Below are 26,824 nucleotides of genomic sequence, written 5' to 3'. Positions count from 1 at the left end.
TGTTCTCCTTGAAATGCCTCCTTAGCCCATTTAATGGGCTGGGACTCTTCCTGGTGTCTCCCTTATAGTAGCCTGGCTTCTCTAAGAGAAGCCAGTTACTTATAACTGTTACTTCTGTAACAGACCCAGTTACTTATTAGGTCTCTGTTTATCCAAATGGGTGCCTTTAGGGTATATTGGTGACACTCAAAACAGTCCTGGGGGTTGGTGTTTGTATTTGATACAGAGTAGGGGGCTGGATAATCTGAGGGTCCCAGTCCTCAGACTTGGGCCTGTGACTTACCCCTGTTAATTTACACAAAACACAGTCTAGTCCGACCTGATCCCATAGAAAACACACACAACATTTTGGCCCCAGGCTGGGCATTTCTGAAGAGCCTGGGAAGGATCAGGTTAGCCTTAAAAATGCTCGCAGGCAGCCAGGGCTGGGGAGAGCAAGTGGGAAAGGGAATGATCTGGTTGGCTCTGGAGTCAGCAGGCCTTGCTCTGTTTGCGTTGTGCTGCTTGTGTGGGGGTGGGGGGTGGGGGGTGGGGGAGTGCATTATAAAAGCAGCCAGCTGGAGGGCCTCTGGATTCAAAACTTAGAACGGCACTGCTCCCTAAGAGTCTGTGCAGGCCTCCCCAAGATGAAGCTACCAGGCCAGAAGGAGTTTGAGGTCTCCAGTGCTTGTGAAAATGTGCCCACGGGAGAGCTGGACAATGGCACTGGCTCTGGCCCCAGCCCTGACAGCCCCTCTGACACAGACAGAGGGGAGCTGGGAGTACCCAAGGACCCTCTGCTCTTCATTCAGCTGAATGAGCTTCTGGGCTGGCCCCAGGCCCTGGAGTGGAGAGAGACAGGCAGGTGAGTCGGACCCAGGGCAGTTTTAAGGGTTCTTTCCCTTTCCCCAGCTGGGGACTCCTCCATGACCCGTAGCTCCTCCTGTGTGAGGAGGTGCTCTAACCCCCAATCAGGAATTCCTCTCTGTGTTCTCCAGTTCAGGCCCTCACCCTCCACGATGCTTGGCTTTCAATGCAGTATATTGTGAGTTCCCCAAGACCCTAGGTGAGGGGAGAATGCCTACGAAGAGGCATACTTTGCACCACTGGGCCCAGGACTCCTCCATGGCCCTACCATCCCTGCCTCTCCTATGTGCTCCCTCCTGCACCTGGGAGAGTTGGCCTCAATAACAGTCCACTCCTTTCCACCGCAGGTGGGTGCTGTTTGAGGAGAAGCTGGAGGTGGGTGCAGGCCGGTGGAGTGTTCCTCACGTGCCCACACTGGCACTGCCCAGCCTTCAGAAGCTCCGCAGCCTACTTGCTGAGGGCCTTGTGCTGCTGGACTGTCCAGCTCAGAGCTTCCTGGAGCTCGTGGGTACGTGGGGAGCCTTTGCAGGGAGGGCCTGGGCAACTATGCCATTTCCCCAGGACTTCCCCTGCAAATTTCATAACTTTCCAGAGCTCACCCCACCCCACCCTAGGGATTAGCTTTCTCCATCACTGTGGGGGGTAGGGGGTAGGGATGGAAGAATAGAGTAGAGGAGCAAGTTTCCGGAATGGAAAGGGACCTGGGCAGAGGGGAAAGGGGAAGATTTTGGGGGCAGGGAGCTCTCAGGAAAGGGTTGGAGCTCCACCTCTGTTCTTCAGAACAGGTGACCAGAGTGGACTCGCTGAGCCCAGAGCTGAGAGGGCAGCTGCAGGCCTTGCTGCTGCAGAGACCCCAGCACCTCATCCAGCCCACAGGCACCAGGCCCTGCCAGGGTGAGAGGCCTGTCTTTGGGCCCAGCACCAAAAGCCCTAATCCCTCTGCCCCCTTCCTGGACCAAGACCAGCCTAGCCTTGGCTTATACCTCAACTCGGGTCTCATGGGTGAGAAGAAGTGGAGGTAATGGTGAGGGGGAAAAATGGAGGGGCCAGAGTTCTGGTAAGTGTTGTTGTTGGTAGGCATTGTGCCAGGAGTTTTATGTGTAGTATCTCATTTAATCATCATAGCCATCATGTGAAGTAGTACCCCAATTAGCCCCATTTTAGTGATAAGAAAGCTGAGGCTCAGAGAGGGAAGCTCCAGTTTTCATCGTTTGTCAGAGGGAAAGCTTGTCAGGAAGCCCTGCTGCCTCTACCTCCAAAGCCCGTGCTCTTAGTCACTGCGTAATCCTGTTTTGAAGGGTCTGCCCATCCAAGAGAGGCTTCTCACAGTGAGGAAGCCCCACTGAAGGAACAGGTTTGTGGCCCTTCCTTGGGCAGGGCTGGGAGAGGGGTCAGGGATGAACAGAAGTTCACCCTTCACTTGCCTCATTATCAATCAATATTTTGCCAACACCCATCTCCCCAAATGAGCTTTTGTCCTTCGTGTCTCCTTGAACCCCCAACCAGCGTCAGAACCCCCTGAGAAGGAAGCTGCCTCCAGGGGCTGAGGCCGGGGCTGTGCTGGCAGGAGAGTTGGGTTTCCTGGTGCAGCCCCTGGGGGCCTTTGTGCGACTGCGGGATCCAGTGGTGCTGGGACCCCTCACTGAGGTTCCTCTCCCCAGCAGGTAAGGCTGATGAAAGTGGAGGGTTCTGGAGACAAGAAGAGGGATCTTTACTGGGGAGGGGATTGGGAGGTCTCTGGTCCAGTTCTTTTGGGGGTGAGTGCAGGATGGTGCTCAGGGGTCTGTGGAGGGGGTAGTGGTCAGTGCTGCAAAGTAGGTGTGCACAGGAGTGTACGTATGGGGGCTGGTAGCGAGAGCAGAGATCAGGGCTGCCTTATGGGAGAGCTGCCTTTGATATTTCTGGGGCCCGGTTCCTTCTTCAGATTTTTCTGCCTCCTCCTTGGTCCTTCTACACTGGGAAAGGGCTACCATGAGATGGGCCGAGCAATGGCCATCCTCCTCAGTGACCCGGTGAGCTGGGCAGGGGTGTGTGTGTGTGTGTGTGTGTGTGTATGTGTCCTCTCAAGTGTGCACGTGTGCACGTGCCCACACAGACTTGTGTCAGTGAATGTGCATGTGTGGACTCTAGATGTGTGACAGAATACAGCAGTGAGGCAGAGTATGGTTTTGTGTCCATAAGAATGAGGACTGAAGTTTCCTTTGCTAGCACTGGAGTCCCCTTATCTAGCACAGTGCTGGCACACAGTAGGCAGCCAACAGGTACTGACTGCATGCATGCATCAATGAATGAATGCTTGAGACGTGTCTGCCTATCTGACTTGGGTCTAGCTTAGAGACTGTGAAAATGCACGTAAGGGTCCAGATCTCCATTTAGGGCCCCTCTGTGCCGCTATCCCTAGCAATTCCAGTGGTCAGTTCGTCGGGCCAGCAACCTTCACGACCTTCTGGCAGCCTTGGATGCCTTCCTAGAGGAGGTGACAGTGCTCCCTCCAGGTCGGTGGGACCCGACAGCCCGGATTGCCCCACCTAAATGTCTGCCTTCCCAGCACAAAAGGTATGGGGGTGGGGAACTTCCCACTGTGGAGGAAGGTAGGGGATTCCAGGAAAGGGGTAGAAAGTCATCTTTGGATTCCAAGCCTGCTGGCAGAGACATGAGCAGCCACCAGGGGGCAGGGTGCCCAGTCATGTTCGGGTTGGAGATCCTCAGGCAACCTGAGTTCCCATTCTCCAGGATCCTCTCACAACTGAAGGAGGTCCAGGGCCCCTCTGCCCGGCATGGGGCCCTGGCTGAGGACAGGTATGGCTACCAGCCACAGCTGCACAGCCCAGAGTTACAGCGGACAGGCAGGTGAGGTGAGCTGGGGTGAGAGCAGGGTAAGCGTCCTGGGAGGGAAGAAGGGTCACAGGGGCTTAGAGGCATATGCTCACTGTGGAGGGGCTCACCCAGTCCCAGGAAAAGTAGCAGGGATGGGGCGTGGGGTGGGGCCACCCGCGTAACTGACAAACCATGGGTGGGAGGCTTTTTGGGGGCCTCATCCAGGATGTGCGCCGGAAGGCCTCATGGTACCCCAGCGACTTCTTGGACGCGCTACATCCCCAGTGCTTCTCAGCTGTGCTCTACATTTACTTGGCCACTGTCACTAATGCCATCACTTTTGGGGGACTGCTGGGGGAAGCCACCAGTGGTGCTCAGGTGAGTGGGGAGGCGTGAGGGAGGCAGGCACAAGTTGTGGTATTCTGCCAGCCATGCCCTTTAACCCTCCCTGGGATGATGGGTGGGCTTCCCTGGAAACTTGGGTTGCTGTGCTGAGGACTCCAGTGTCCTGTGTGGACGAGGCTCCCTGCTGGCTTCTAGGGGGTGCTGGAAAGTTTCCTGGGCACTGCAGTGGCTGGAGCTGCCTTTTGCCTGATGGCTGGCCAGCCCCTCACCATCCTCAGCAGCACGGGGCCAGTGCTGGTCTTCGAGCGCCTGCTCTTCTCCTTCAGTAGGTAGGAGAATACCCCAGCTATCACCAGACCCTCATGAGCCACACTCTCAGCCTGGTCCTGGCTGGGTCAGTAGAGGAGGGTGGAAACTGTCTGGCTCCAGGGGCACCTAACCTGGGTTAAGTGGAGAGCAGAGCAGCTCTGCCAATTCCTGTCTGTGTTACCCCTCCTGCCCCCACCAGAGATTACAACCTGGACTACCTACCTTTCCGCCTGTGGGTGGGCATCTGGGTGGCCACATTTTGCCTGGCACTGGTGGCCACAGAGGCCAGCGTGCTGGTACGCTACTTTACCCGCTTCACCGAAGAAGGCTTCTGTGCCCTCATCAGCCTCATCTTCATCTACGATGCTGTGGGCAAAATGCTGAGCTTGACCAGTGCCTATCCCATCCAGCACCCTGGGTATCCTGCCTATGGCTGCTTTTGCCAGTACCCAGACCTGGGAGGTGGGTGAGGGAAACAAGGAGTTTGGCAAGATGGGGAAGGATGCAGGAGGGGGAGGGTTTGTCCTCTTGCTGTCCCCCCTTGTTAAGTTCAGCAGGCTCCTGAATACCTACCCAAAACCCAGCAGCACTTTTCCCCACTCTGGTTTTTAATCAATTGAGAAGTAACAGAGCAGGCCCAATATTGTTTTTTTCTTTCTGACAATGTCGATTGAAGAACATGCTTACGTCTATGGAGGAATGGGCTTCCTAACAATGAAACCGAAATTAGATAGGTTTACGCGCTCAGTCATGTCTGCACTGGACAGGGACTGTTTTGCCCCAAAGGAGCAGAGCTAAATGCATGCACAGTGCAGGCAGCTTATTCCCAAGAGTGAGGAGAGGAGGGAACAGAGAGAGGCATGCCCGGCTTCTTCTCTCAAACTCACCAGTCAAACAAATCACTGCTCTTTCCCCAGTCTGAGTGACCAACTCAGGGGGAGAGGGCCTAAGCATATTACTTTGGCACAAATACCTCCATGTGGAAGGAAACAGCAGGGATGGAGACAAGATGTCCTCTCAAGTGTGCCAGACTCTGCTGGGCATGAACAAAACCAGTTCTTGTCCTGGTAGAAACCCATAGATGGTGGACTCATCCATTAAGCAAACATTTTGCTAGGTGTCCTCTATGGCCAGTCCTGTGCTGGGTATCAGGGATACAGATAGGTGAGGAATTTGAAGGGACCAGGCAACGTTCTGAGGAGCACAGACTTGGTAGTGATTGGAGTCAGCAGACGGAGGAGTCAGAACTAAGAACTTTCTGGTTCACTTGGCCCATGAGATTAGACTTCTGAGGGATTGGAGACGGTTCTCAGGGGAGGGGCATATACCCAAATTGTTCTCTGCTTCCCAGGAAATGAGTCTCAGTGGATGAGGACAGAGCCAAAAGACAGAGATGACATCTCAAGTCTGGTGAGGGCCTATTCCTGGGAGGGCCTGGAGAGAAAGGCTGGGAGCCAAAGAAGTCAGTGGTTCCTGGCTTTTCCCACCCCACAGGCTAGGCAAACCTCATAGGTCATAGAGGCCCAGACCTGTGCTGTGGCTGGAGACCTCTTATCCTGGGCCCCTCCTGTCTGAGTGTCAATTTTTATTTCACCACCTATAACCTCATCCCTGACAACACCCTCCATATAGGACCTAGGCTTGGTCAATGCCTCCTTGCTGCCCCCACCTGAGTGTGCCCGGCGGGGAGGCCGCCCTCATGGCCCCAGCTGTCATGCAGTCCCAGACATCGCCTTCTTCTCCCTCCTCCTCTTTCTTACTTCCTTCCTCTTGGCCATGGCCCTCAAGCATGTAAAGACAAGCCGCTTCTTCCCCTCTGGGGTGAGTGTTACCTCTCTTTTTGTGGGCCCTGTATATGCATGGGAAAGGGTGAAGAAGGAAGCGGGTGGCGGGCCTGAATCTAACTGAGTGTTCACTGTGTGGCCAGGTGCGCAAAGTGCTCGGTGACTTCTCCTCAGTCCTGGCCATGCTGCTGGGCTGTGGCCTTGATTCCTTCCTGGGTCTGGCCACACCAAAGCTCACGGTGCCCAGTGAGTTCAAGGTGAGAGCTGGGAGTATAAGACAGAGGGGAGAGCAGGGCCAGCAGACAGGACCTTGGAGGAGGAAATGCATAGATCCCATGCTTCTCTTCCTCTGAGCTTCCATTTTCTCGCTTATAAAATAGAAAGGCTAATAATAATGACCTCACAGAGTTGCTGTGAGGATTAATGAGGCACTACTGCTGACACAGTGGGACAGAATACATGGCAGCTATTATTATAAATTAAGGGTTAAGAAGATGGGTTCTCCTCAGCCAGCCCTGGGTTTGAGATCCTGTTCTGCCACTTCCTAGCTGTACAACCTTAGGCAAATTAACTCACATCTCTCATCAATGAGCCTCAATTTATGCATCTATAAAATGGAAATAATAAATAACAATGGCTTCTACTCTATAAGCTGTCTTGAGCTTCACAGAAGATGAGTGTAAAGCATTTTACCACAGTGCAGGGACGGGCACATACCAAGACCTTAATAAATGTTACTTATTGTTGTCATAGGTTGGCCCTACCCTCTCCACTACTCCCCACTCTCTTCTCTGCCGCCCCCCACCCCCCACTCCCAGCTGCTGGCTCTGATCTGGTAAAGCTGGAGCTCCCTACCAAGGGCACAGGACAATGCACAGGACAAGGCTTAGCACTGACTTAGCACTTAGACTTTGCCTGTGTATTTGGAGACCTCCTCTCCAGGTTCCCCCAGGACAGAACAGGGGGACTCCAACTGGGGTAGCCTCAGGGGCTCAGAATCTGAGTTGGTAACTGGGGTCCCCTCCCCCACAGAGACGCTTATAATAAGAGCAGACGCAGACACACCCTGCCCTGCCCCTGCCCCAGATCAAGGCAGGTCTGAGCCTGAGTCTCTCCACCCTGGTTGGGGACTGGGGATGGTGCTTAGGGAGGAGGGTGTTGTACATCAAGTAGTGTGGGCAGGTCTCACCCTCCATCTCCTTTTGCATGGCAGGAGGGCCCCTGAGAACCCAAGTGCAGAGCCCCTGGCTCCAGCCCAACCCTTAGGGTGGTCCCGCTCCTACTGCCCTCTTTTAAGACACTGGGAGGCTTTGAACCAGCTGTGCATACACATACTGCTCCTACCTACCATCTCCGTCTTAGAATGGGGGCTAATGGAGGAATGCCAACGCTGAGGTGTATAGATGAGGTACTTCTGGGAGACCCTCTCTAACTTGTCTGTGGAACACCCTCTCCCAGCCCACACTCCCTGGGCGTGGCTGGCTGGTATCACCTTTTGGAACCAACCCCTGGTGGCTGAGTGTGGCAGCAGCCTTACCTGCCCTGCTGCTGTCTATCCTCATCTTCATGGACCAGCAGATCACAGCAGTCATCCTTAACCGTGCTGAATATAAGCTGCGGGTAAGGCCTGCCGGGTGAGACCCTAGGCCCCTAGCCCAAGGGACAGAAACACCAGGATGGGGTCCAGGACCTCCCTCTCCCACTCCAGAGGGCAGAGAGCCCAGGTCTGGCTTAGTTTCTCCCTCAATGCTCCACCACTACGTGCAGAAGGGTGCTGGCTTCCACCTGGATCTCTTCTGTGTGGCTGTACTGATGGTGCTCACGTCAGCGCTGGGACTCCCCTGGTATGTCTCCGCCACGGTCATCTCCCTGGCCCACATGGACAGTCTTCGGAGAGAAAGCAGAGCCTGTGCCCTGGGGGAGCCCCGCAGCTTCCTGGGGATCAGGTGAGGCCAGTATTCAGGAGGTGAGAGTGAGAGGTGGTCAGTAAGGTGATATGGTGGGAAATGAAGCAGTTATCCGGACAGCTTAAATTCGAAGCTGGTGACTCCAGAGGGCTCTCACTGCTCGTGAACACTGCAGTGGGGTGAACAGATGGGTTCTGGGCTGAGATGGGTTCTGTCAGACCTTCCCCCATTCTCCTTTGGCCATGGGATAGGAAGGGCCCTTGAGAGGATCCTCCTGGCTGTGAAGGCAGAGGCAGCCAGGGCCAGGTGAGGCCCGCTAATTCCCCCTGCCCTCAGCGTAGGAGTACCTCATTGATGTTACAGAGTTACCATCACAAAAACAATTTGTAACTACTGGAAACACAATGTGTCAAAAGTATGCAAAAATAACTTTGAAACTGGGAAAGAAAAGTTTTTATGGCCTGTAAAAACTGCTAAATTTCCATCAAAATAAAAATAAAAACCTATGAGCTTGAGCTGATGGAGAGGCCTGGGACACCGGAACTGAAGTGCCCGGCCTGTTCCTCTCCACCAGTTTTGCACACCGTGCCTAGGTGACTGCCGGGGTGGGGGTGGGGGGTGGGGTCCTTCCACTTCCCTCCTGCCAGTGCCTCTAGTAGTATCTGGTCCATGTCTCAGGGCCTGGCACCTTGGGGGCTCCCCCAGACCCCAGCTAACCCTTCCCCCTCCGCACAGGGAGCAGAGGCTGACAGGCCTGGTGGTGTTCATCCTCACAGGAACTTCCATCTTCCTGGCACCTGTACTCAAGGTACCTCTGTTAGGTGGGGGGTGGGGGGTGGGGTGCAGGCAGTGCAGCACTAATAATAAATAAAGCAAGAACCAACACTGGCTAAATACTTACTGGGCACCAGGCACTGCATTGTTTTCTCCACAGTGGGCCTCATCTGGTCCTCACATGAATCCTGAGAGGCATCCGTACTTCACAAATGAGGAAGGTGAAGGTTGAAGAGGTTAAGTAGCTTACAAAAGATCACCAACGGAGCTAGTTTCTCAGGTTCATCCGAGAACTCAACCTCTTACCCAGGGGCTTTCTACCCAGTGGAGCAGGGGTGTGGGCATGCCTCCATCCTCTGTGGCCCAAGTGGGATGGTACCCTGGCTCCAGCCTCCCAACTGACCTTAAATGGAGAGTGTGATCATCACACCCCAGAAAAACCTTGAGGCAAAACCACTTCCCTTCTCTCCTACCAAGTATTTGTAGAATACCTGCCACGTGTAAGGCTCTGCTAGACACTTGGGAGAAGGGGGCAGTGCACAGGAAGGGGCAGGAGTATTGAAAAGAGATATGGAGCTAAGCCCCTATTAGTAACATACACACGTGAACAAAATTAAGTAACACGTAATCACAGAAATGTTCAACAAGCCAAGGCAGCAAAGCAATCGAGGGCATGGAGAATGGCATACAAGAGTCATTAGTGAGGAGAGGTTTGGGGAGGGAAAGGTCATGGAGCTGGGTAGAGCAGAGTAGTTGAAAGAGCCAGATGGACCAGATCAACTGCTTACTACCTAGGTGACTCTCATTCAGCAGATATTTACTGAGCATAAACCATATGCCAGGCACTGTTCCAAAGACTGGGGATAACAGTAGTGATCAAAACAGACCATCCACTGCTTGCAGTCTGGTGAGAAGAGACCCATGAAAAAAAAATTAATAAAATAGGATGATTTCAGATAGTGACTACTCCTAAAGAAAAATATAAGAGGGGAAGGTGATTAAGAGTGCAAGGGGTCTACTTTAGATTGAAAGGTCACACCCTCCTGGGATGTCAAGAGATGAGTAGTGAGCAGCCTGAGTAGTAAGAAGAAAGTCAAGAAAGGGCATTTTAGGTGGAGGGAAATAGCAAAGCAAAGCAAAGGGCTTGCAAGGGGGAGGAAACACACTTGGGCATGTAGAGGGAAGGAAAGGAAGCCATAGAGCAGGAACAGAGAGAGCAGAGAAAAACATGATAGATAAGACTGGAGAAGTAGGCCAGATAGTAGAGAAGTTCGCTGAGACTCTCTGAAATCCAATTCCCCCTTTTGTAAAATGGAGACAGTTAAAGAATTTAGCTCCTCCGACTGTCTTGAAGATTCAGTATCAGGCATGCAAAGTCAGAAAAGAACAGAAAGAGCTGGGTAGGCTTAGATGTGGATGCTGGAGGCTGGGGTTGGAGCCTAAGTGAAGGTGGGGGGCATCTGGGCAGCTTGCAGAAGTGAACTCCTTTGCCAGCTCTCTACTTCTGCCTACCAGTTCATCCCAATGCCTGTGCTCTATGGCATCTTCTTGTACATGGGGGTGGCAGCAATTAGCAGCATTCAGGTGAGCCCATTATATGTACCATGCAATCCCACTCTTCCTCTTATTTCCTGCTGCTACCTCCTGCCTATACTTGCCAAGTCCTCTCCTATCCTCTTTTCTGGACTCTTCTGGGCATAGGACTCTGCTGCCCTGCTCTGAATGGGGAGGGTGCCAAGGCAGTCTTCTGGCTTCCCCCTCATGCTAGGCTTGGATAGCTAATAGTGACACCCAGGCTGAGTATCCAGCTTTCCTCTTCCTCTTGTTCCCCTAGTTCACAAAGAGGGTACAGCTATTATTTATGCCAGCAAAACAACAGCCAGACCTCCTGCTCTTGCGGCATGTACCTCTGAGCAGAGTCCACCTCTTCACAGCCATCCAGCTTGCCTGCCTGGGTCTGCTTTGGATAATCAAGTCTACCCCTGCAGCCATCATCTTCCCCCTCATGGTGACTTGGGGCTGGGTTGGGTAGTGTCCTAGGGATCCAGGGAGACTCTGAGTCTGCAAGGGTGGCCAAAGCCTCCACAGGAGGAAGATTCTCCCCTTCTCACTTGCCCTGGCTCTGCCTGGTTGGGAATCTTAGGACAGAGAAAGGTAGCTGAGAGATACCACAGATAGGCTAACCCTGGGACACCTGATTTAACTCCATTTCCAACCTCTTTGAGTTCAACCACAGACAGAGATATGAAGAAAAACAAAACAAAACAAAACAAAAAAAACACCACAAACGGAGTCCCTGGGAGAGGCAATACTGGCGATTCCGTTACTCAGTGAGGAGATGACACTGGTGGTTTCTGGTCTTATCCTTACTCCCTGAGGAAGTTAAGAACCCTGGGCTTCCTAGTAGGGCCAATCTGATTACCATATCCTGGCTATGTGGCTTCTAGAAAGGTTTTTTTTTTTTTTTTTTAATTTTTAAAAAGATTTTATTTGACAGCTGGGGAGGGGAATACAGCAGGGGGAGTGGGAGAGGGAGAAGCAGACTCCTAGCTGAGCAGGGATCCCAAGTTGGGCTTGATCCTAGGACCCTGGGATCATAACTCAAGCCGAAGGCAAACACCTAACAACTCAGCCACCCAGGCACCCCTCTGGGAAGTTTCTAAACTCTCAGGGCCTCAGTTTCTTTCTCTATACAATGGGAGCAATTATATCCATCTTGTAGGAATGTGTCAGCATTAAGTGAAGCAATACACGATGCGTAGGAGATAGGAAGTGCTCAATGTGTGCTACTGCTGCTCATGTTTCGCTGCTTTCGCTGACAGCCCTGGACCTTGTTTCTAACCCTGCAGTTGCTGGGCCTGGTGGGGGTCCGAAAGGCACTGGAGAGGGTCTTCTCACCGCAGGAACTCCTTTGGCTGGATGAGCTGATGCCAGAGAAGGAAAGGAGCATCCCTGAGAAAGGGCTGGAGCCAGAATATTCACTCAGTGGTGACAGTGAAGATGTGAGCCCCAGATGGGCCCTCTCAGGAGAAGCGGGCAGGGGCGGGGAGAGCGCTTTTGTCCAGGAGTCATCCCTAAAGTCTAATCTTTCTATTAAACCTGAAGATCTGATCAACACAATCATTCCCCTTAGGTCCTCACTGACACAGGTACACTGAAAGGGTCAGGGAAATCTTTCTTTAGAGGGAAGGGGCCCTGGTTTATGAGTCCGTCTGGGTTGAAAGATCTGGGGACAGCTCTGGTGGTCTTTTCCAACCATGATCTTTGTCTCAGTGTGGGTGTATATCCTTTCTCTTTCTGGGTCCCTTTCTCTCTGCTCTGTCTATTCCCAACTCATCTTGGGATCTTTCTTTTGCAGTCAGAGCTGATGTATCAGCCGAGGGCTCCAGAAATTAATATCTCTGTGAATTAGCTGGAGTAGGAGTTTGGCAATAGACTCCAGGAACCTGAGCATGAGGTAAGGATATGAAGGAAGTGCCCCTGGGGTCGAGGATGGGAACGTGGGGGTCAGACCTTGGAAACCTCCAGTGTGCTGGAGGTTTCTCTTCACGTTGCAGTTCCTCTTAAACTCCAAAGTAGTGGAGGGAAGAATGAAATAAAGGAGGGTACCTGGGCTTGGCTACCTGTGGCACTGAAGTCTGGCCACTAGAGGGAGCTCAAGCTCACGCCAAATTGGATGTAGAGCTGCAGGGCTGGGGAGGAAGGGGTATAATGATCTAAGTATGGTAGGGAGTGGGGAGGAAACCAAGTGAGGGTACAGCTCCCTGCTGCTTTCCTTTGCCCAGGAGGCCACTCCCTTAGGCTTCTGAGAACCACATTCCAGACAAGTGGAGGGATTCTTTGCCATTCCTTCCATTTTTTTAAATCCATTTATCAAAACAGTTTATGAGTACTATACTTAAGGAGTATCTAGATACCAGAGATATAGCGTTGAGTAGGATAATCATGGTCCCTGACCTCATCAGTTTAAAATCCACCAGGAAGGACCAGCAGGGAGTTGCTGGAGTGGGATGGTGTTGGCTAAGGCAAGCACCAGCTGTGGGAGCAGAGAGGCCTCTAAACCCTTCTTGGAGGTGGTAAGGGTGGGGTGGTGGGAGTTGGAGAAGAGGAAATGGTCCATAACTTGAAATTTGAAGAAAAATGAAGAATGACCAGAATAAGGTGGAGGGAAATGTTCTAGGCAGAGGGTGCAGCATGTGCAAAAACCTGCCGTTTTTTTCTCCTTGATAAGCTGAATTCTCTTCTGGGCCACAGAAACCCTTCCATCCATGCCTTTCCAAGCTCAAGGGCCCAAGAAGCCCCATCACTTGCAATGGAAAATTCTAGAGGGCAATTCAGCAGCTATCCCAGAACAAGATATGCTGGGCTTTCCATATCCCCTATAGCTCCTTTGCACTATTCTTTGATCTACTGTGCCCCTGAGTACTTACTCTGACCCCACTGTCTTCTCTCAGTTCACAGGTGTTACTTGGAAGTCTGGATATTGTTGGCTTTTGGCTTAACTGCCAGATATTCAGTTGACTGGAACCAGTGGGGCAGGACTGGAGGGCAGCTGGCCAAGATTTCCATTACCCTCCTGAGCAGGGGTAGAGAGTGGCAGGGATGGGGCACCTGGGTGGCTCAGTAAGTTAAGCAGCTAGCTACCTTTGGCTCAGGTCATGATCCCAGGGTCCTGGGATGGAGCCCCAAATTGGGCTTTCTGCTTAGTGGGGAGCCTGCTTCTCCCTCCCTTTGCCTGCCGCTCTGCCTACTTGCATGCGCGTGCTCTCTCTCTCTCTCTCTGTCAAATAAATAAATAAAATCTTTAAAAAAGGAGAGAGAATGGCAGGGAAAAAGCAGGTTTGCTGGTAACCCTGGGGGACCGACCACACCCCATTCATCCTCTACCCCGTTAAAGGGACCTGGAAACCCTTCCCAATTTGAACTTTCTGTCCTCACAAATTCTTTTACAGAATCGGGGGTCTCTGGTGAATTCTTTTCGGTTTGCAAAAGGGGGAAAAATCTTTCCCAGGAAAATTATTCCTCTTTTTAAAAGTTTTTTATACAGGGCGCCTGGGTGACTCAGTTGGTTAAGCAACTGACTTCCACTCACGTCATGATCCTGAAGTCCCAGGATCAAGTCCCACATTGGGCTCCCAGCTCTGCGGGGAGTCTGCTTCTCCTTCTGACTTCCCCTCTCATGCTCTCGCTCTCCTCTTATTCTTTCTCAAATAAATAAATAAAATCTTTAAAAAAGTTTTTTATACATATAAAAACAATCCTTTTTTTTATTATTATAAAAGTAAATGATGGGGTGCCTGGGTGGCTCAGTGGGTTAAGCCTCTGCCTTTGGCTCAGGTCATGGTCCCAGGGTCCTGGGATCAAGTCCCGCATTGGGCTCTCTGCTCAGTGGGGAGCCTGCTCCCTCCCCCCTCAACCGCCTGCCTCTCTGCCTACTTGTGATCTCTGTCTGTCAAATAAATAAATAAAATCTTTAAAAAAATAAATGAGATTAGTGCAGAATATTTAAACACTACAGAAATAAATAATTTTGAAGTGAAAACCATACCAGTGATGATCAGTGTCCGAATTTCAGTGTATATTGTTCAAATTTATTTCAAGGGACATGTTAATATTTTCATTAAAATGAGATTATACATTGAGTTCTACAACATGCTTGTCACTTGATATGTGTTGAATATTTTCTCCATGCCAATACATATCTACGTTTCTTTCTGTAATCTGCATAGAGTGAAACAACCTAATAATCTAAAAAGGTACTGTATGTAAAAAGAGTATATAAAATGTCTTCTGGAATTACAAGAATTTCTTGAAAGCATATACCTCGGAGTGAAATTAAAGAGTCACTTAAAAGAGAACACTTGTGTATGTCAGTTCATCTATGAATTCTAAAGTTAAAAATTATATTTAATCTAGTATTTTAGTTGTTTTAGTCAGGAAGGTTGTTCAGGAATTTTAACCTATACAATGCCAGAAGTGGAAATTCTTTTTTATTTTATAACATTTTATTTTTAGGTAGTCTCTACACACAATGTGGGGCTCAAACTCATGACCCTGAGATCAAGTGCTATTCGCTCCACCAATTGAGCCAACCAGGTGCCCCAGAAGTGGAAATTCTGACAGGTCTTTTTAATGTCTTAAAGAAGGATCCTAGGGGTGCCTGGATGGCTCAGTTGGTTAAGCATCTGACCCTTGATTTCGGCTCAGGTCATGATCTCAGGGTTGTGAGAGCCTGGAGTCAGTCTTCACACTCAGTGGGGAGTCTGCTGGAGATTCTCTCTCTCCCTCTGCCCCTCCCCTACCCCGTTCTCTCTCATAAATAAATAAATCTTTGAAGAAGGCTCTGAAAATTATAGTCTAAGTATCTATTGATTGAGAGAAATATATGCCAGAAGTATAATTTAAACTTAGCTAATTAGATATTTTACCCATTTCAGCAGCATCTACATATTGTTGAAAACATCTTCATTTACTCTTATTTAAACATTGAACAAATACTTAGTGACTATCACAATGTCCTATCAGATAAAGTTTCTAACTTCATGGATTTTATCCTAGGACAGAAACAACAAAGAAAAGTAAGATTATCTGAGATAATGACAAGTACCCTGAAGAAAATCAAACAGGGTAATGTGACAGGGACTGGGAGAAGATTACTTGAGGTGGATGTTTGGGGGAGGCCTCTCTGAGTAGGTGACTTTTACGCTGGGACCTGAGTGACAAGAAATAAATTAAATTATCATCTGTGGGCAGCTAAGACATGGTAAACATACACATGAATTTAAGTGCTCTACAGTCCCCACATTGGGAACGACCATCATAAGGGAAAGACTGAGGTCAGCTCTGGTTTCAAACTTAGTCCTTAGCTTGTTCAGTCCAGGCCATATGAGCCTGAAACATGCCTTTCCTGGTTCTAACTCATAGGCTTCAGTTTTCTGTCAGTAAAATGGGGCCAAGAGTCCAGATTTTAGGGTGCTATAAGGGTTAATTGATGCCTATAATACTCTTTAAGATGTCTAGATGAAAAACCTAGGGCTGTATAGAGGGTTATTAGAGCCTCCCAAGCCTCAGGGAAAATCTCTCCCTATCAGTAATGTAGGTCCTCTCTTCTCCAGTCTGTAGATGTGGGAAAATGGTTTTCAAACTTCTGTGGGTATTAGAATCAAAGATTGTCATAATGTGGGACGCCTGGGTTGCTCAGTTGGTTGGGCTGCTGCCTTCAGCTCGGGTCATGATCCCAGAATCCTGGGATGGAGTCCCACATTGGGCTCCTTGCTCAGAGGGGAGCCTGCTTCTCTCTCTGCCTCTTCCTGCCAGTCTGCTGCTTGTGCTCTCTCTCTCTCTCTCTGACAAATAAATAAAATAAATAAAACCTTAGAAAAATTTGTCATAATGTGAATTCTTGGATTCTTGGCCTGAGGTTCTCATTTTCTCTGAGGTTCTGGGTTCTTATCTCCTTAGTTCTGTGTTCTTCTGTCTCCCTGTCCAGTGCCTCACGCTTCCCAAGATTTTTATCTTTGCAAATGGACCTAAGATGCACTTGTGCATATATACTATGGTCAGAGACAACTTTGGTCATTTTTCCTAAGAGTAACCCAGAGTAAAGACTGGGGAAGCCAGGAATGCGTCTATATCGGCTTCTCAAATGTAGACATATATTAGGAAGAGGATTTAGGGGGAAACTTTGAAAAAAAGAAGGGAGGAATTGCTGACTGGAAGAAAATGAGAGAAGAAGGTGAGTACAAGGAAAATAATCCTGGTGTAAGGGTCAGTTCACTGTTTCTCACCACTTTTCCTAGTGCTGAATCCCACTATAGGGGCTGTCCAGTGCTTGACTGATCAATTTATTCATTCATTCAATAGATAAATATAACTTAAATGCCTATTACATGCCAGGCAGTGTATATTATATTCCTATGTGTAGGAATTCAATGTGAAATAAGACAAGACCTCTGCTTTCCGGAAGTTTCCACTCTGGCTGGGGGAAACAGAAAAATAAATAAATAAATACAATGATATAAATATGACTATTTCAGACAGTGATAAGTACAATTATACAGCATAATGCAATAAAGATGGAGGTTTTCGTGGGTGACTACCTTAGGCTGGGGTTAATAAGGGCCTCTCTGTTGAAGATAACATTTGAGCAGAAACCTGAATGACAAGAATAAGTCAGCCTTGGGAACAGAGCAGAGGGAGTGGAAGGAAAGCATTTTTGGCCAAGGGAATATCAGTGCAAAGGCCCTCAGGCAGGGAGGACTTCAGAATGTTTGAGAAGGCCCATATAGCTAGAGTGGAAGAGTGAGGGAAAGAAAACTGCAAGGTGCTATTGGAAAAGATGAGGATCAATATGGTAGGCTACATAATGAATACCTTGGAAGAGGCAGTGTGAATGAGCCCTTGTCTCCTGGGGTAACAACAGTAGAGGCCAACCTAGAATAGCCAAAACAATCCTGAAAATGAAGAACCAAGTTGTAAGACTCATAGTCTCTGATTTCAAAACTCACTTCCAAGCTATTATAATCAAGACAGTATGGTACTTGCACTCAGAAATACATACAGGATTGACAATCTAGGAATACACGCTCACACTTAGGGTCAATAGATTTTTTATGAGAATGCCAAGACAATTCAATGGTGAAGAATAGTCTTTTCAACAAATGATTCTGGGAAAACTGGGTATCTTCATGCAAAAGAATGAAGTTGGATTCCTACCTCATATCACATACAAAAATTAACTCAAAATCCATCAAAAACCTAAATGTAAGAGCCAGACCATCTCTTCTTGGAAGAAAATAGGTGTTAATCCTCATGAGCCTGGGTTTGGCAATAGTTTCTTTCTTTTGTTTCTTTTCTTTTTTTTTTTTAAAGATTTTATTTATTTATTTAACAGACAGAGATCACAAGTCGGCAGAGAGGCAGGCAGAGAGGGAGTGGGGAAGCAGGCTCCCTGCCAAGCAGAGAGCCCAATGCGGGGCTCAATCCCAGGTCCCTGGGATCATGACCTGAGCCTAAGGCAGAGGCTTTACCCACTGAGCCACACAGGTGCCCCGGCAATAGTTTCTTATATATGATACCATACAAGGAACAAAATAAAAAATAGATTTAAGACTTCTATCCTTCAAATGGCACTATCTACAAAGAGAAAAGACAACCTGCAAAATGGGAGAAAATACATATAATCATACATCTGATAAGCGACTTGTATCTAGAATATATTAATAACCGTTATAACTCAGAAATAAGAACGCATGCGTGGGTAGCTCATTTGGTTAAGTGTTCAACTCTTGATTTCAGCTGGGGATATGATCTCAGGGTCATGATTTCAGGGTCATGAGATCAAGTCCTGTTTGGAGCCCAGTGCCAAACCCCGTGTGGAGCTCTGCACTCAATGTGGAGTTTGTCTCTCCCTCTCCCTTTGCACTTCCTCACTTGCTTGCACTCTTTCTCTAAATAAATAGATCTTAAAGAAAAAAAAAATAAAAGACAGGGAGTCTGGGTGGGGAGCAGAAAGAGAAGGACAAGCAGACTCCGCGCTGGCATGGAACCTAACTTGGGACTCTATCTCATGATCCTAAGAACACAACCTCAGCCAAAACCAAAAGTTGGCTACTCAACCAACTCAGCCACCCAGGTACCCCCAAATAACTCAATTTAAAAATAGACAAGAGAAGAGGTGTCTGGCTGGCTCAGGTGGTGGAGCATGCAATTCTTGATCTCGGGGTCGTGAGTGTGAGCCCCCTGTTAGGTACAGAGCTAACTGAAAAAAAAAAGTGGGGGGATCTAAAAAGACCTTTGTCTAAAGAATATATATCAATGAGAGGCACGTGGCTGGCTTAGGTGGAAGAGCCAGTGACTCTTGATCTTGTGGTCATGAGTTTGAGTCCCATGTTCAATGTAGAAATTACTTAAAAATAAATAAATAAACTTAAAAAAATAAAGAAGATACAGTAAATGGACAAGAATCACACTAAAAGATACTCAACATCTTTAGCCATCAAGAAAACACAAACCAAGAAGGAGAACATAATGCAGTAAAAGCCGGGGCACTTTAAAAACTCTTAGATTTCGGGGCTCCTGGGTGGCTCAGTGGGTTAAGCCTCTGCCTTCGGCTCAGGTCACAATCTCAGGGTCTTGGGATCGAGACCTGCATTGGGCTCTCTGCTCAGCAGGGAGCCTGCTTCCCCCTCTCTCTCTGCCTGCTGCTCTGCCTACTTGTGAACTCTCTCAGTCAAATAAATAAATAAAATCTTAAAAAAAAAAAAACAACTCTTAGATTTCAAAGCAAATTAAGATTATCTTGGGTCGGGGCACCTGGGTGGCTCAGTGGGTTAAAGCCTTGGGTCGGGGCACCTGGGTGGCTCAGTGGGTTAAAGCCTCTGCCTTCGGCTGGGGTCATGATCCTGGGGTCCTGGGATCAAGCCCTGCACCAGGCTCTCTGCTCAGCAGGGAGCCTGCTTCCCTTCCTCTCTCTCTGCCTGCCTCTCTGCCTACTTGTGATCTCTGTCAAATAAATAAATAAAATCTTAAAAAAAAAAAAAGAAAACACAAACCAAAACCACAATGAGATACTGTTCACACTCATTAGCATGGCTATAAATAATAAGTATCGGTAAGGATGCAGAGAGGTTGGAACCCTCACACATTACTAGGGGGAATGCAAAATGATGCAGCAATTGCGAAAACAGTTTGTGTTCTTCAAAAAGTTAAATACAGAATCATCATATGATCCAGCAATTCCACTCATAGGTATATGCCCCCAAAGAATTTAAAGCAGGGACACAAACAGTGCCTTACACCAATGTTCATAGCAGCATTATTCACAATAGTCAAAAGGTGAAAACAATTCAGATGACTCAATAACCCAAAGTTCTGAATAAACAAGATGTGTTATATATCCAGACAGTGGAATATTATTCAGCAATAAAATGTAATGAAACATGATACATGCTATGACATTGATGAACTTTGAAAACATCATTCTAAATGAACGAAGCTAGTCACAAAGGACCACATATTGTATGATTCCATTTTGTGAACGATCCAGAATGGACAAATCTATAAAGACAGAAATTAGACTTTTGGTTGCCAAAGGCTTGAGGACTTGGGGGGGAGGGGTATTGAGAGATAACAGCTAAGGAATATAGGATTTCTTTTTAGGGCTGATGAAAATATTCTAAAATAGATATGATGGTTGTACAACTCAGCAAATATAATAAACACCATTGAATTGTACGCTTTGGGTACATTGTGTGGTCTGTGAATCATATTTCAATAAATCTATTAAAAAAATTAAAACAGTGGTAGGGGCCAGAGCCTGGTATCTAATTAGCAGGGTCACAACATGGCGGTCAAAAACCTCTAGGGCCCCCAAGACCAAAGGAATTATCCCTGCTGGGCAAGAACTGAGGGAATTCTCTAATACCGACTCCAGGAACCTAACAGCTAAGTGAACCCAAGGGAAGAACCACAGTCTTGGGAGGTTTCTCCAGGTTGTTTTCAGAGACCTGTGTTTGTTCATCTCCTGTGAATATATCCATGTCCAAAGGGGATAACGTATAGTGATGTAAACTAGAGCTGTGTTCCCTTTCCAGATCCTCTGCTCTTTTCTTTTCTTCTTCTTCTTTTTTTAAATTTATTTGACAGAGAGAGAGAGAGAGAGAGAGAGAGCAAGCGCACAAGCAGGGGGAGAGGGGGAGGGAGAAGCAGGCTCCCCACTGAGCAGGGAGTCTGATGCTGGGCTTGATCCCAGGACCCTGGGACCATGACCTGAGACAAAGGCAGATGTCCAACCAACTGAGGCACCCAGTGCCCCTCCTCTGCTCTTCTCAACAAGAATACATTATGACACAGTCCTTAGCTCCAGCTTGACCTATTTTGTTTATTAATAACCACAGGATCACAGAGCTGGAAGATCATCTCATCTTAAAGATGCAGAAACTGAGGGTCCAGAGAAGGAGAGTCACCTGCTTGATCACATAGCCAGTAAATGGCATAGTGGGGACTCAAATCATGGTATGATGCCTTACCCTTAAGTTCCCCCTCCTAGTGACTAAATCTCTAATAACTCAGTAGTAGTCTAAAGAAGGACAGGGCTCAGGCCAAGGGGAGGGGATGGATGGAAGGAGGGAAAGGGAAAGATGGAAGTGCATGTGGAGGTGGAATGCAACATACGCAGCAAAATAGTAGTTGTTACTTTGTTGGTTTACATTTTTTCTCTTTAAGTTTGATTTCTTTCATGTTGGCCTATTCTAATTAACCATTTGAGACTGTGGCCTAGAAGAATTATTGGTTCTTAAAAGTCACTGAAGACTTTAGGCCATTTTAGGAAATGGGCCAGAATAGGAGGAAAGAAATACAAGTATCACTGCTCTAGGAGTCGTCCCTGGCACCTCCCAGTTCCTGATATTGAGCCCAAGTGGACCAGCTGAGGCCCCTGATAGCTTGCCCTTACCACTTAATTTCAGGGTTTCTAAATAAACTCCCTAGTGGCTGCAAAGTTCCCTCCCTGCCCTTTCTAGACTCTCTCTTCACCCTGAGCAACTGCCAAGTCTTGTCTGGAAACTTAGAGAGGGAGAAAGAAGGAAAGGAGTGCCTCTTCCTTTTCATAGATTCACACCAGAGATGCCTAGAACATAGCTCAGAGTTCTTGCTCCCCAGCTTTAACTGCTGGGTTAAAGATGAGAGTTGGCTCAGTGAGGAAAGACTGAAAAGCCAGCAGAGTCTTCGTAAGTCATCTCCTCCACCCTTCTGCCTCCCCTGCAACTGCTACATAGCATTGCAGCAGTTTGGAGACCTTCTGGTCTCAGAACCCCAGTATGTGCTTAAAAATTATTAAAGACCCAAAGTCCTTTTATTTATTACTAAAGACCCAAAGAGCTCTTGTTTATATACATGGGTTTTATCTGTTGGTATTTAGTGTATCAGAAAATAAAACTGAGGAATTTATAAAAATCAGTTTGGTTCATAAATGTGAACACAAGTAACATATTTTTCAGAAAAAATATATTTTTCCAAGCAAAAATAGTAAGAGTGAATTTTTAATGTCTGTCTTAATAAAGGACAAATTCTCCTATCTGCTTCAACATTCAGTCAATTGCAATATAGTATTTTCATTGAGGAATATGAAGAAAATCTGCACTCATGGATATGTAGTGGGAAAAGGAGGGATATTTTAACTTTTGTCCCCCAGATAATTGTGGTTATTATCTTTTTTAAAAAAGATGTATTTATTTATTTGAGAGAGAGAGCAAGGGGAGGGCACAGAGAGAGAGAATTTCAAGCAGACTCCCTGCTGAGCGCAGAGCGTGGAGCACAATGCAGGGTTCGATCTCATGACCTGAGTTGAAATCACAAGTCGGACGGACACTTAACTGACTGAGTCACCCAGGTGCCCCTCATTCTTATCTTTAATAACACACCCAAAATTCAAGAACTGTTAGTTTTCTAAAGGTTGAAACTGTAACTATAAATTTTTCATATTCTGTTACATTAAAACCCACTGGTCCATCTTTCCATGTTCTTTTATTTATGCATGGTTTTATAACATCATGCATTGGTCATCTGGGAAATACAGTTCATTGAGTTATGCAGCTCATGCAAATACTGACACATTTTATTACAGAATGTAAAAAATACATTTGGCAATATCATTACCTATCTCATCAAAAAATCTTTAAGCTTGGGGAACTAATCACCAATGATAGTGGATGCAATTTTCCAGAAATCCTCATTTTTGCCCCAAAGCTTAAATTTTATATTTGGACACAAATACTAGCAGCTGTTTTCATTTAAGTGGTAGAGTCCAGAAAATGTCTGCCAAACACACATGTCTGAATTACCAAATTTTATGTCAGTCATATCTTCAAGTTAAAAATGATGTTCCATGAAAAAAATGGTTAGTTCAATTTACAACAAAAATAGTTGCATGAATGTTTTTCCTTGAGACAACCAATGTTCATACTTCCCGTTTCCTCATATAGAATATTAAAAATATATGTACTCAAAGGTTGAGATTTAATGAATAAATTTAATCTTTACTGTTTCATTAGAGCAGTTTTGTTTTGTTTTGTTTTTAAACTTTTAACCTTTTTATTTATTTATTTATTTTTGAGAGAGAGCACAAGCAGCAGGAGGAGCAGAGGGAGAAGCAGACTCCCCACTGAGCAGGGAGCTGGATGTGGGACTTGATCCCAAGACCCTGGGATCATGTCCTGAGCTGACAGCAGACACTGAACTGACTGAGACACCCAGGAGCCTATTATCAGGACATTTTTAAAAAGGATCTTACTTATTTATTTCAGGGAGAGAGAGAGAGAGCAGGAATCGGGGAAGGAGCAGAGGGAAGAGGGACAAACAGACTCTGTGCTGAGAATGGATTCCTATGTGGGGCTGGATCCCATGACCCTGAGATCATAACCTGAGAAACCAAGAGTCTGACTCAACTGACTGAGCCACTCAGGTGCCCCCATTAAGGACATTTTTTAAAAAATTATTTATTTATTTATTTTAGAAAGAGAGAAGAGAAAGAGAGCACATAGGACCCAAGGGAGGGCAAGAGGGAGAGAGAGAGAACACAGTCCCCTCTGAGACCTGAGTCCTAAGCCCCTAGATCCCATGACTCTGAGATCACGACCTAAGCCAAAATCAAGAGTTGGAAGCTCAACCAACTGAGCAACCCAGGTGCCCTTTAAGTGAAACTTTTCTATTATTTCTCTTTTGAGACCTTAGCACTTAGATTTTGCAGACCTGGGTGAGAAATCCATCGCCCACTTTCCACATATACAACTGGTTTTTTGTTTGTTTGTTTGTTTGTTTGTTTTTTAAGCAGGCTCCATGCCCAAAGTGGAGCCCAATGAGGGGCTTGAACTAAAGATTCTGAGATCAAGATCTGAGGGGAGATCAAGATTCAGATGCTTAATCGACTGAGCCCCCCAGCTGCCCCTATGGGTCCCATTTTTACAACAGGATTTGCTCACTTTGTGTCTCTTTGTCATATTTGGTAACTCTTGCAATATTTCAAACTTTTTCATTATTATATTTGTTATGGTGATCAGTGATTTTTGATGTTGCTATTGTAATTGTTTTGGGGTGCCATGCATGAACTGTGCCCACAAAGGCAAACTTAGTAAATGTGTGTGTTCTGACTGCTTCACCCACCACGTGTTCCCCCACCTCTCTCCCTCTCCTCAAGCCTCCCTAATCACTAAGACACAACAATATTGACATTAGACTGATTAATAACCCTACAGAGGCCTCTCATGTTCAAATAAAAGGAAAAACGGCATGTCTCACTTTAGGTCAAAAGCTAGAAATGATTAAACTTAGTGAGGAAGGCATGTCAAAAATCAAGATAGGCAAAGTAAACTGAAAACCTTCTGTAAAGGATTCACCATTCTAGAGGCTGTTAAGAATATTCAGGATTTAAACTACCAACATTAACAGGAGTTTGGAAAAAGTTGATTCTAACCCTCATGGATGACTTTGACAGGCTCCAGACTTCAGTGTAAGAAGTAAGTATAGATGTGATGGCAATAGCAAGAAAAATAGAGTTAGAAGTGGAGCCTGAAGGTGTGACTGAATTGCCATTATTTCATGGTAAAACTTGAACGGATGAAAACTTGCTTCTTCTGGATGAGCAAAGAAAGCAGCTTCTTAAGATGGAATCTACTCTTGGGGTGCCTGGGTGGCTCAGTTGGTTAAGCGTCTGCCTTTGGCTCAGGTCATGATCCCAGGGTCTTGAGATGCAACCCTGAGTCCAGCTCCCTGCTCAGCAGGGAGTCTGCTTCTCCTTCTGCCCCTCACCCTGCTCATGGTCTCTCTCTCAGACAAATAAATAAAATCTTAAAAAAATAAAAAAAGATGGAAACTACTCCCAGTGAAGATGTTGTGAAGATTGTTGCAATGACAATGAAAGATTAAGATTATTATATAAACTTAGTTGATAAAGCAGCAGCAGGGTTTGAAAGGATTGACTTTCTTTTTTTTAAAGGTGTCTTTTTTTTTTTAAAGATTTTATTTATTTATCAGAGAGAGAGAGGGGGAGAGAGCGAGCACAGGCAGACAGAATGGCAGGAAGAGGCAGAGGGAGAAGCAGGCTCCCTGCTGAGCAAGGAGCCCGATGTGGGACTCGATCCCAGGACGCTGGGATCATGACCTGAGCCGAAGGCAGCTGCTTAACCAACTGAGCCACCCAGGCATCCCTAAAGTTATCATTTTTAAGTAATCTCTCCACCCAACATGGGGCTTAAAATCACAAGTCTCATGCTCTACTGAGCCAGCCAGGCACCCCAGGATTAACTCTCAATTTTGGAAGGCAGCTATGCTCACCGCTATACCACCAACGTTTAAATCCCAATTTTGAAAGAAGCTCTACTGTAGGTAAAATGTTGTCAAACAGTATTACATGCTACAGAAAAATCGTTCATGAAAAGAAGAGTCCTTTAATGAGGCAAACTTCACTGTTGTCTTATTTTAAGAAATGGCCACATCTATTCTAATCTTCAGCAATCACCACCCTGATCAGTCTGAAGACATCAACATCGAGGTAAGACCCTCCACCAGCAAAAAGTTGATGACTTGCTAAAAGCCCAGATGATAGTTTGCATTTTATAGTTTTAACACTACTTATTTAACCACTTAATAATGGACAAGCAAGGTTTCAGTGAACACCTTCATACACATATTTTTGAATTTGTGTGTGGAGCCATGACATGAGAGGAACTCTGTGCCAATTGCCCCAGAACTAGAATTGGATTTTGCTAGATAAAAGGGTGAATACATTTTAAAATGTGAAGGTAACTCCAAAACTGATTTCCTTAAAGATTTTATCAATTTATACTCTTGCTAATGGCATATAAAAGTACAACAAGGAATCTGTGAGAATAATTGTGGGGAATGAGATGATCAGGCTCTGAATGGTGGTCTCACCAGTGCTTTCGAGGGTTTTAAAATATTTGAGTCCTTCAGTTACTCTCAAGGAATTCTAATATTTATACGAAGTCTTTAGTACACAGAAGAGTATTGTGGCTTTCTTTGGACACTCTCTTATGGCTTAGTCTTGGTTAAAAACTCTGCCAGCTTATGGACAGAGGCACTGGGACAGACTAGGGCTTTAATCAAACCCTAGAGGCCACTGACAGGCTTGCCCATTTCTGAGGCTTTTGTCCTACCTAACTCTTGAAATGGTGAAGCAATCCTCTTCAAATGATAAACCTTTTTCATCTACGAGATTTATGCTGGAGAAGTCCCACCCTGGCTGTTTTTTCTTCCTTGTCACCAGTGGTGTCAATGCCAGGGTTCAAGAGGTCCATCTAGGTAAAGTTTCAGAGTAGTGTCTGGACCACAGTTTTTCTTATAGCTTCTGTGAGCTTATACCAGACTCATGTTTCAACTAGACTGTCTATAGGTGTCCTCTTAGAGCCACAGCAAACAACATGTCACTTTCCTGGGGAAGAACATCTAGGAGGTGGCACTGTGCACCTGCCCTGCAGGTGAACGCCATGCTGCGTCTCTTGGTTTATAGGTCTGCCTTGATGAACAAGGGGTGTGGTAAACAAAGTTGAGTTCAAACACTCCACAAGAGTCTCTAAGAACAGTCCTCAGAATGACTCAGTACTCACTTGTAAGCCAAAGTTGCTCTTTGAGTTGGAATCCTGGGCTTGTTCTCTTCTCACTTTGGTATGCAATGGTGTACTTCTGATTCTTACAGGAAACATCAGAGGGTGAAGAATGGAAACATCACCCTAAAGATTTTTGCAGGAGGTATTGACCCTAATGCTCAGTCCTCCAGTTTCTTCTTTATTAAAGGGGTAGTATGAGACCTAGAGGACTACTTACGGGTCCTTCTGATTCAAAAGTACTCCCTCACTATAAACCAGACCACCTGGAAGATAAGCTGCGTCTTGCTGTGAGGTGTTCTATTTAACTATTCTCTCATCAGGAAAGTGCTCAGCAAATGAGATTCTAAACTTTCACCAGTCCTGGGCCCTTCTGGTGTCTGTGGCGGAAAGCCCCAGCTATCAAGGAGAGCTCTAGAGAAGG

At 46.9% G+C, this 26,824-nt stretch overlaps 1 protein-coding gene across 7 annotated transcripts; it reads left to right on the top strand.

Moving 5' to 3' along the window:
* Positions 1–588: 588 nt before the first annotated feature.
* SLC4A9 (solute carrier family 4 member 9) lies at positions 589–13,452 on the top strand. 7 transcript variants are annotated; one of them, XM_032336501.1, is made up of 22 exons: positions 589–844; positions 1,194–1,354; positions 1,627–1,740; positions 2,145–2,200; positions 2,353–2,510; positions 2,771–2,858; positions 3,248–3,402; positions 3,580–3,696; positions 3,867–4,041; positions 4,204–4,337; positions 4,517–4,779; positions 5,669–5,727; positions 5,950–6,138; positions 6,245–6,358; positions 7,560–7,721; positions 7,869–8,047; positions 8,744–8,816; positions 10,298–10,366; positions 10,617–10,790; positions 11,632–11,784; positions 12,141–12,239; positions 13,237–13,452. In XM_032336501.1, exons 1-21 carry the CDS (start codon positions 627–629, stop codon positions 12,192–12,194), a joined length of 2,865 nt encoding a protein of 954 aa, XP_032192392.1. In that variant the 5' UTR covers positions 589–626; the 3' UTR covers positions 12,195–12,239; positions 13,237–13,452. The 7 variants fall into 7 exon arrangements, with proteins under 7 accessions (XP_032192392.1, XP_032192389.1, XP_032192391.1 ...); XM_032336498.1 differs by having other exon boundaries at positions 3,248–3,696; XM_032336500.1 differs by having other exon boundaries at positions 3,580–3,645; positions 11,632–13,452.
* Positions 13,453–26,824: the final 13,372 nt, after the last annotated feature.

The sequence above is a fragment of the Mustela erminea genome, chromosome 3, assembly GCF_009829155.1.
Source record: "Mustela erminea isolate mMusErm1 chromosome 3, mMusErm1.Pri, whole genome shotgun sequence".
In the NCBI taxonomy this organism is placed as follows: Eukaryota; Metazoa; Chordata; class Mammalia; order Carnivora; family Mustelidae; genus Mustela; species Mustela erminea.
This window is presented reverse-complemented; position numbering and strand designations above follow the sequence as displayed.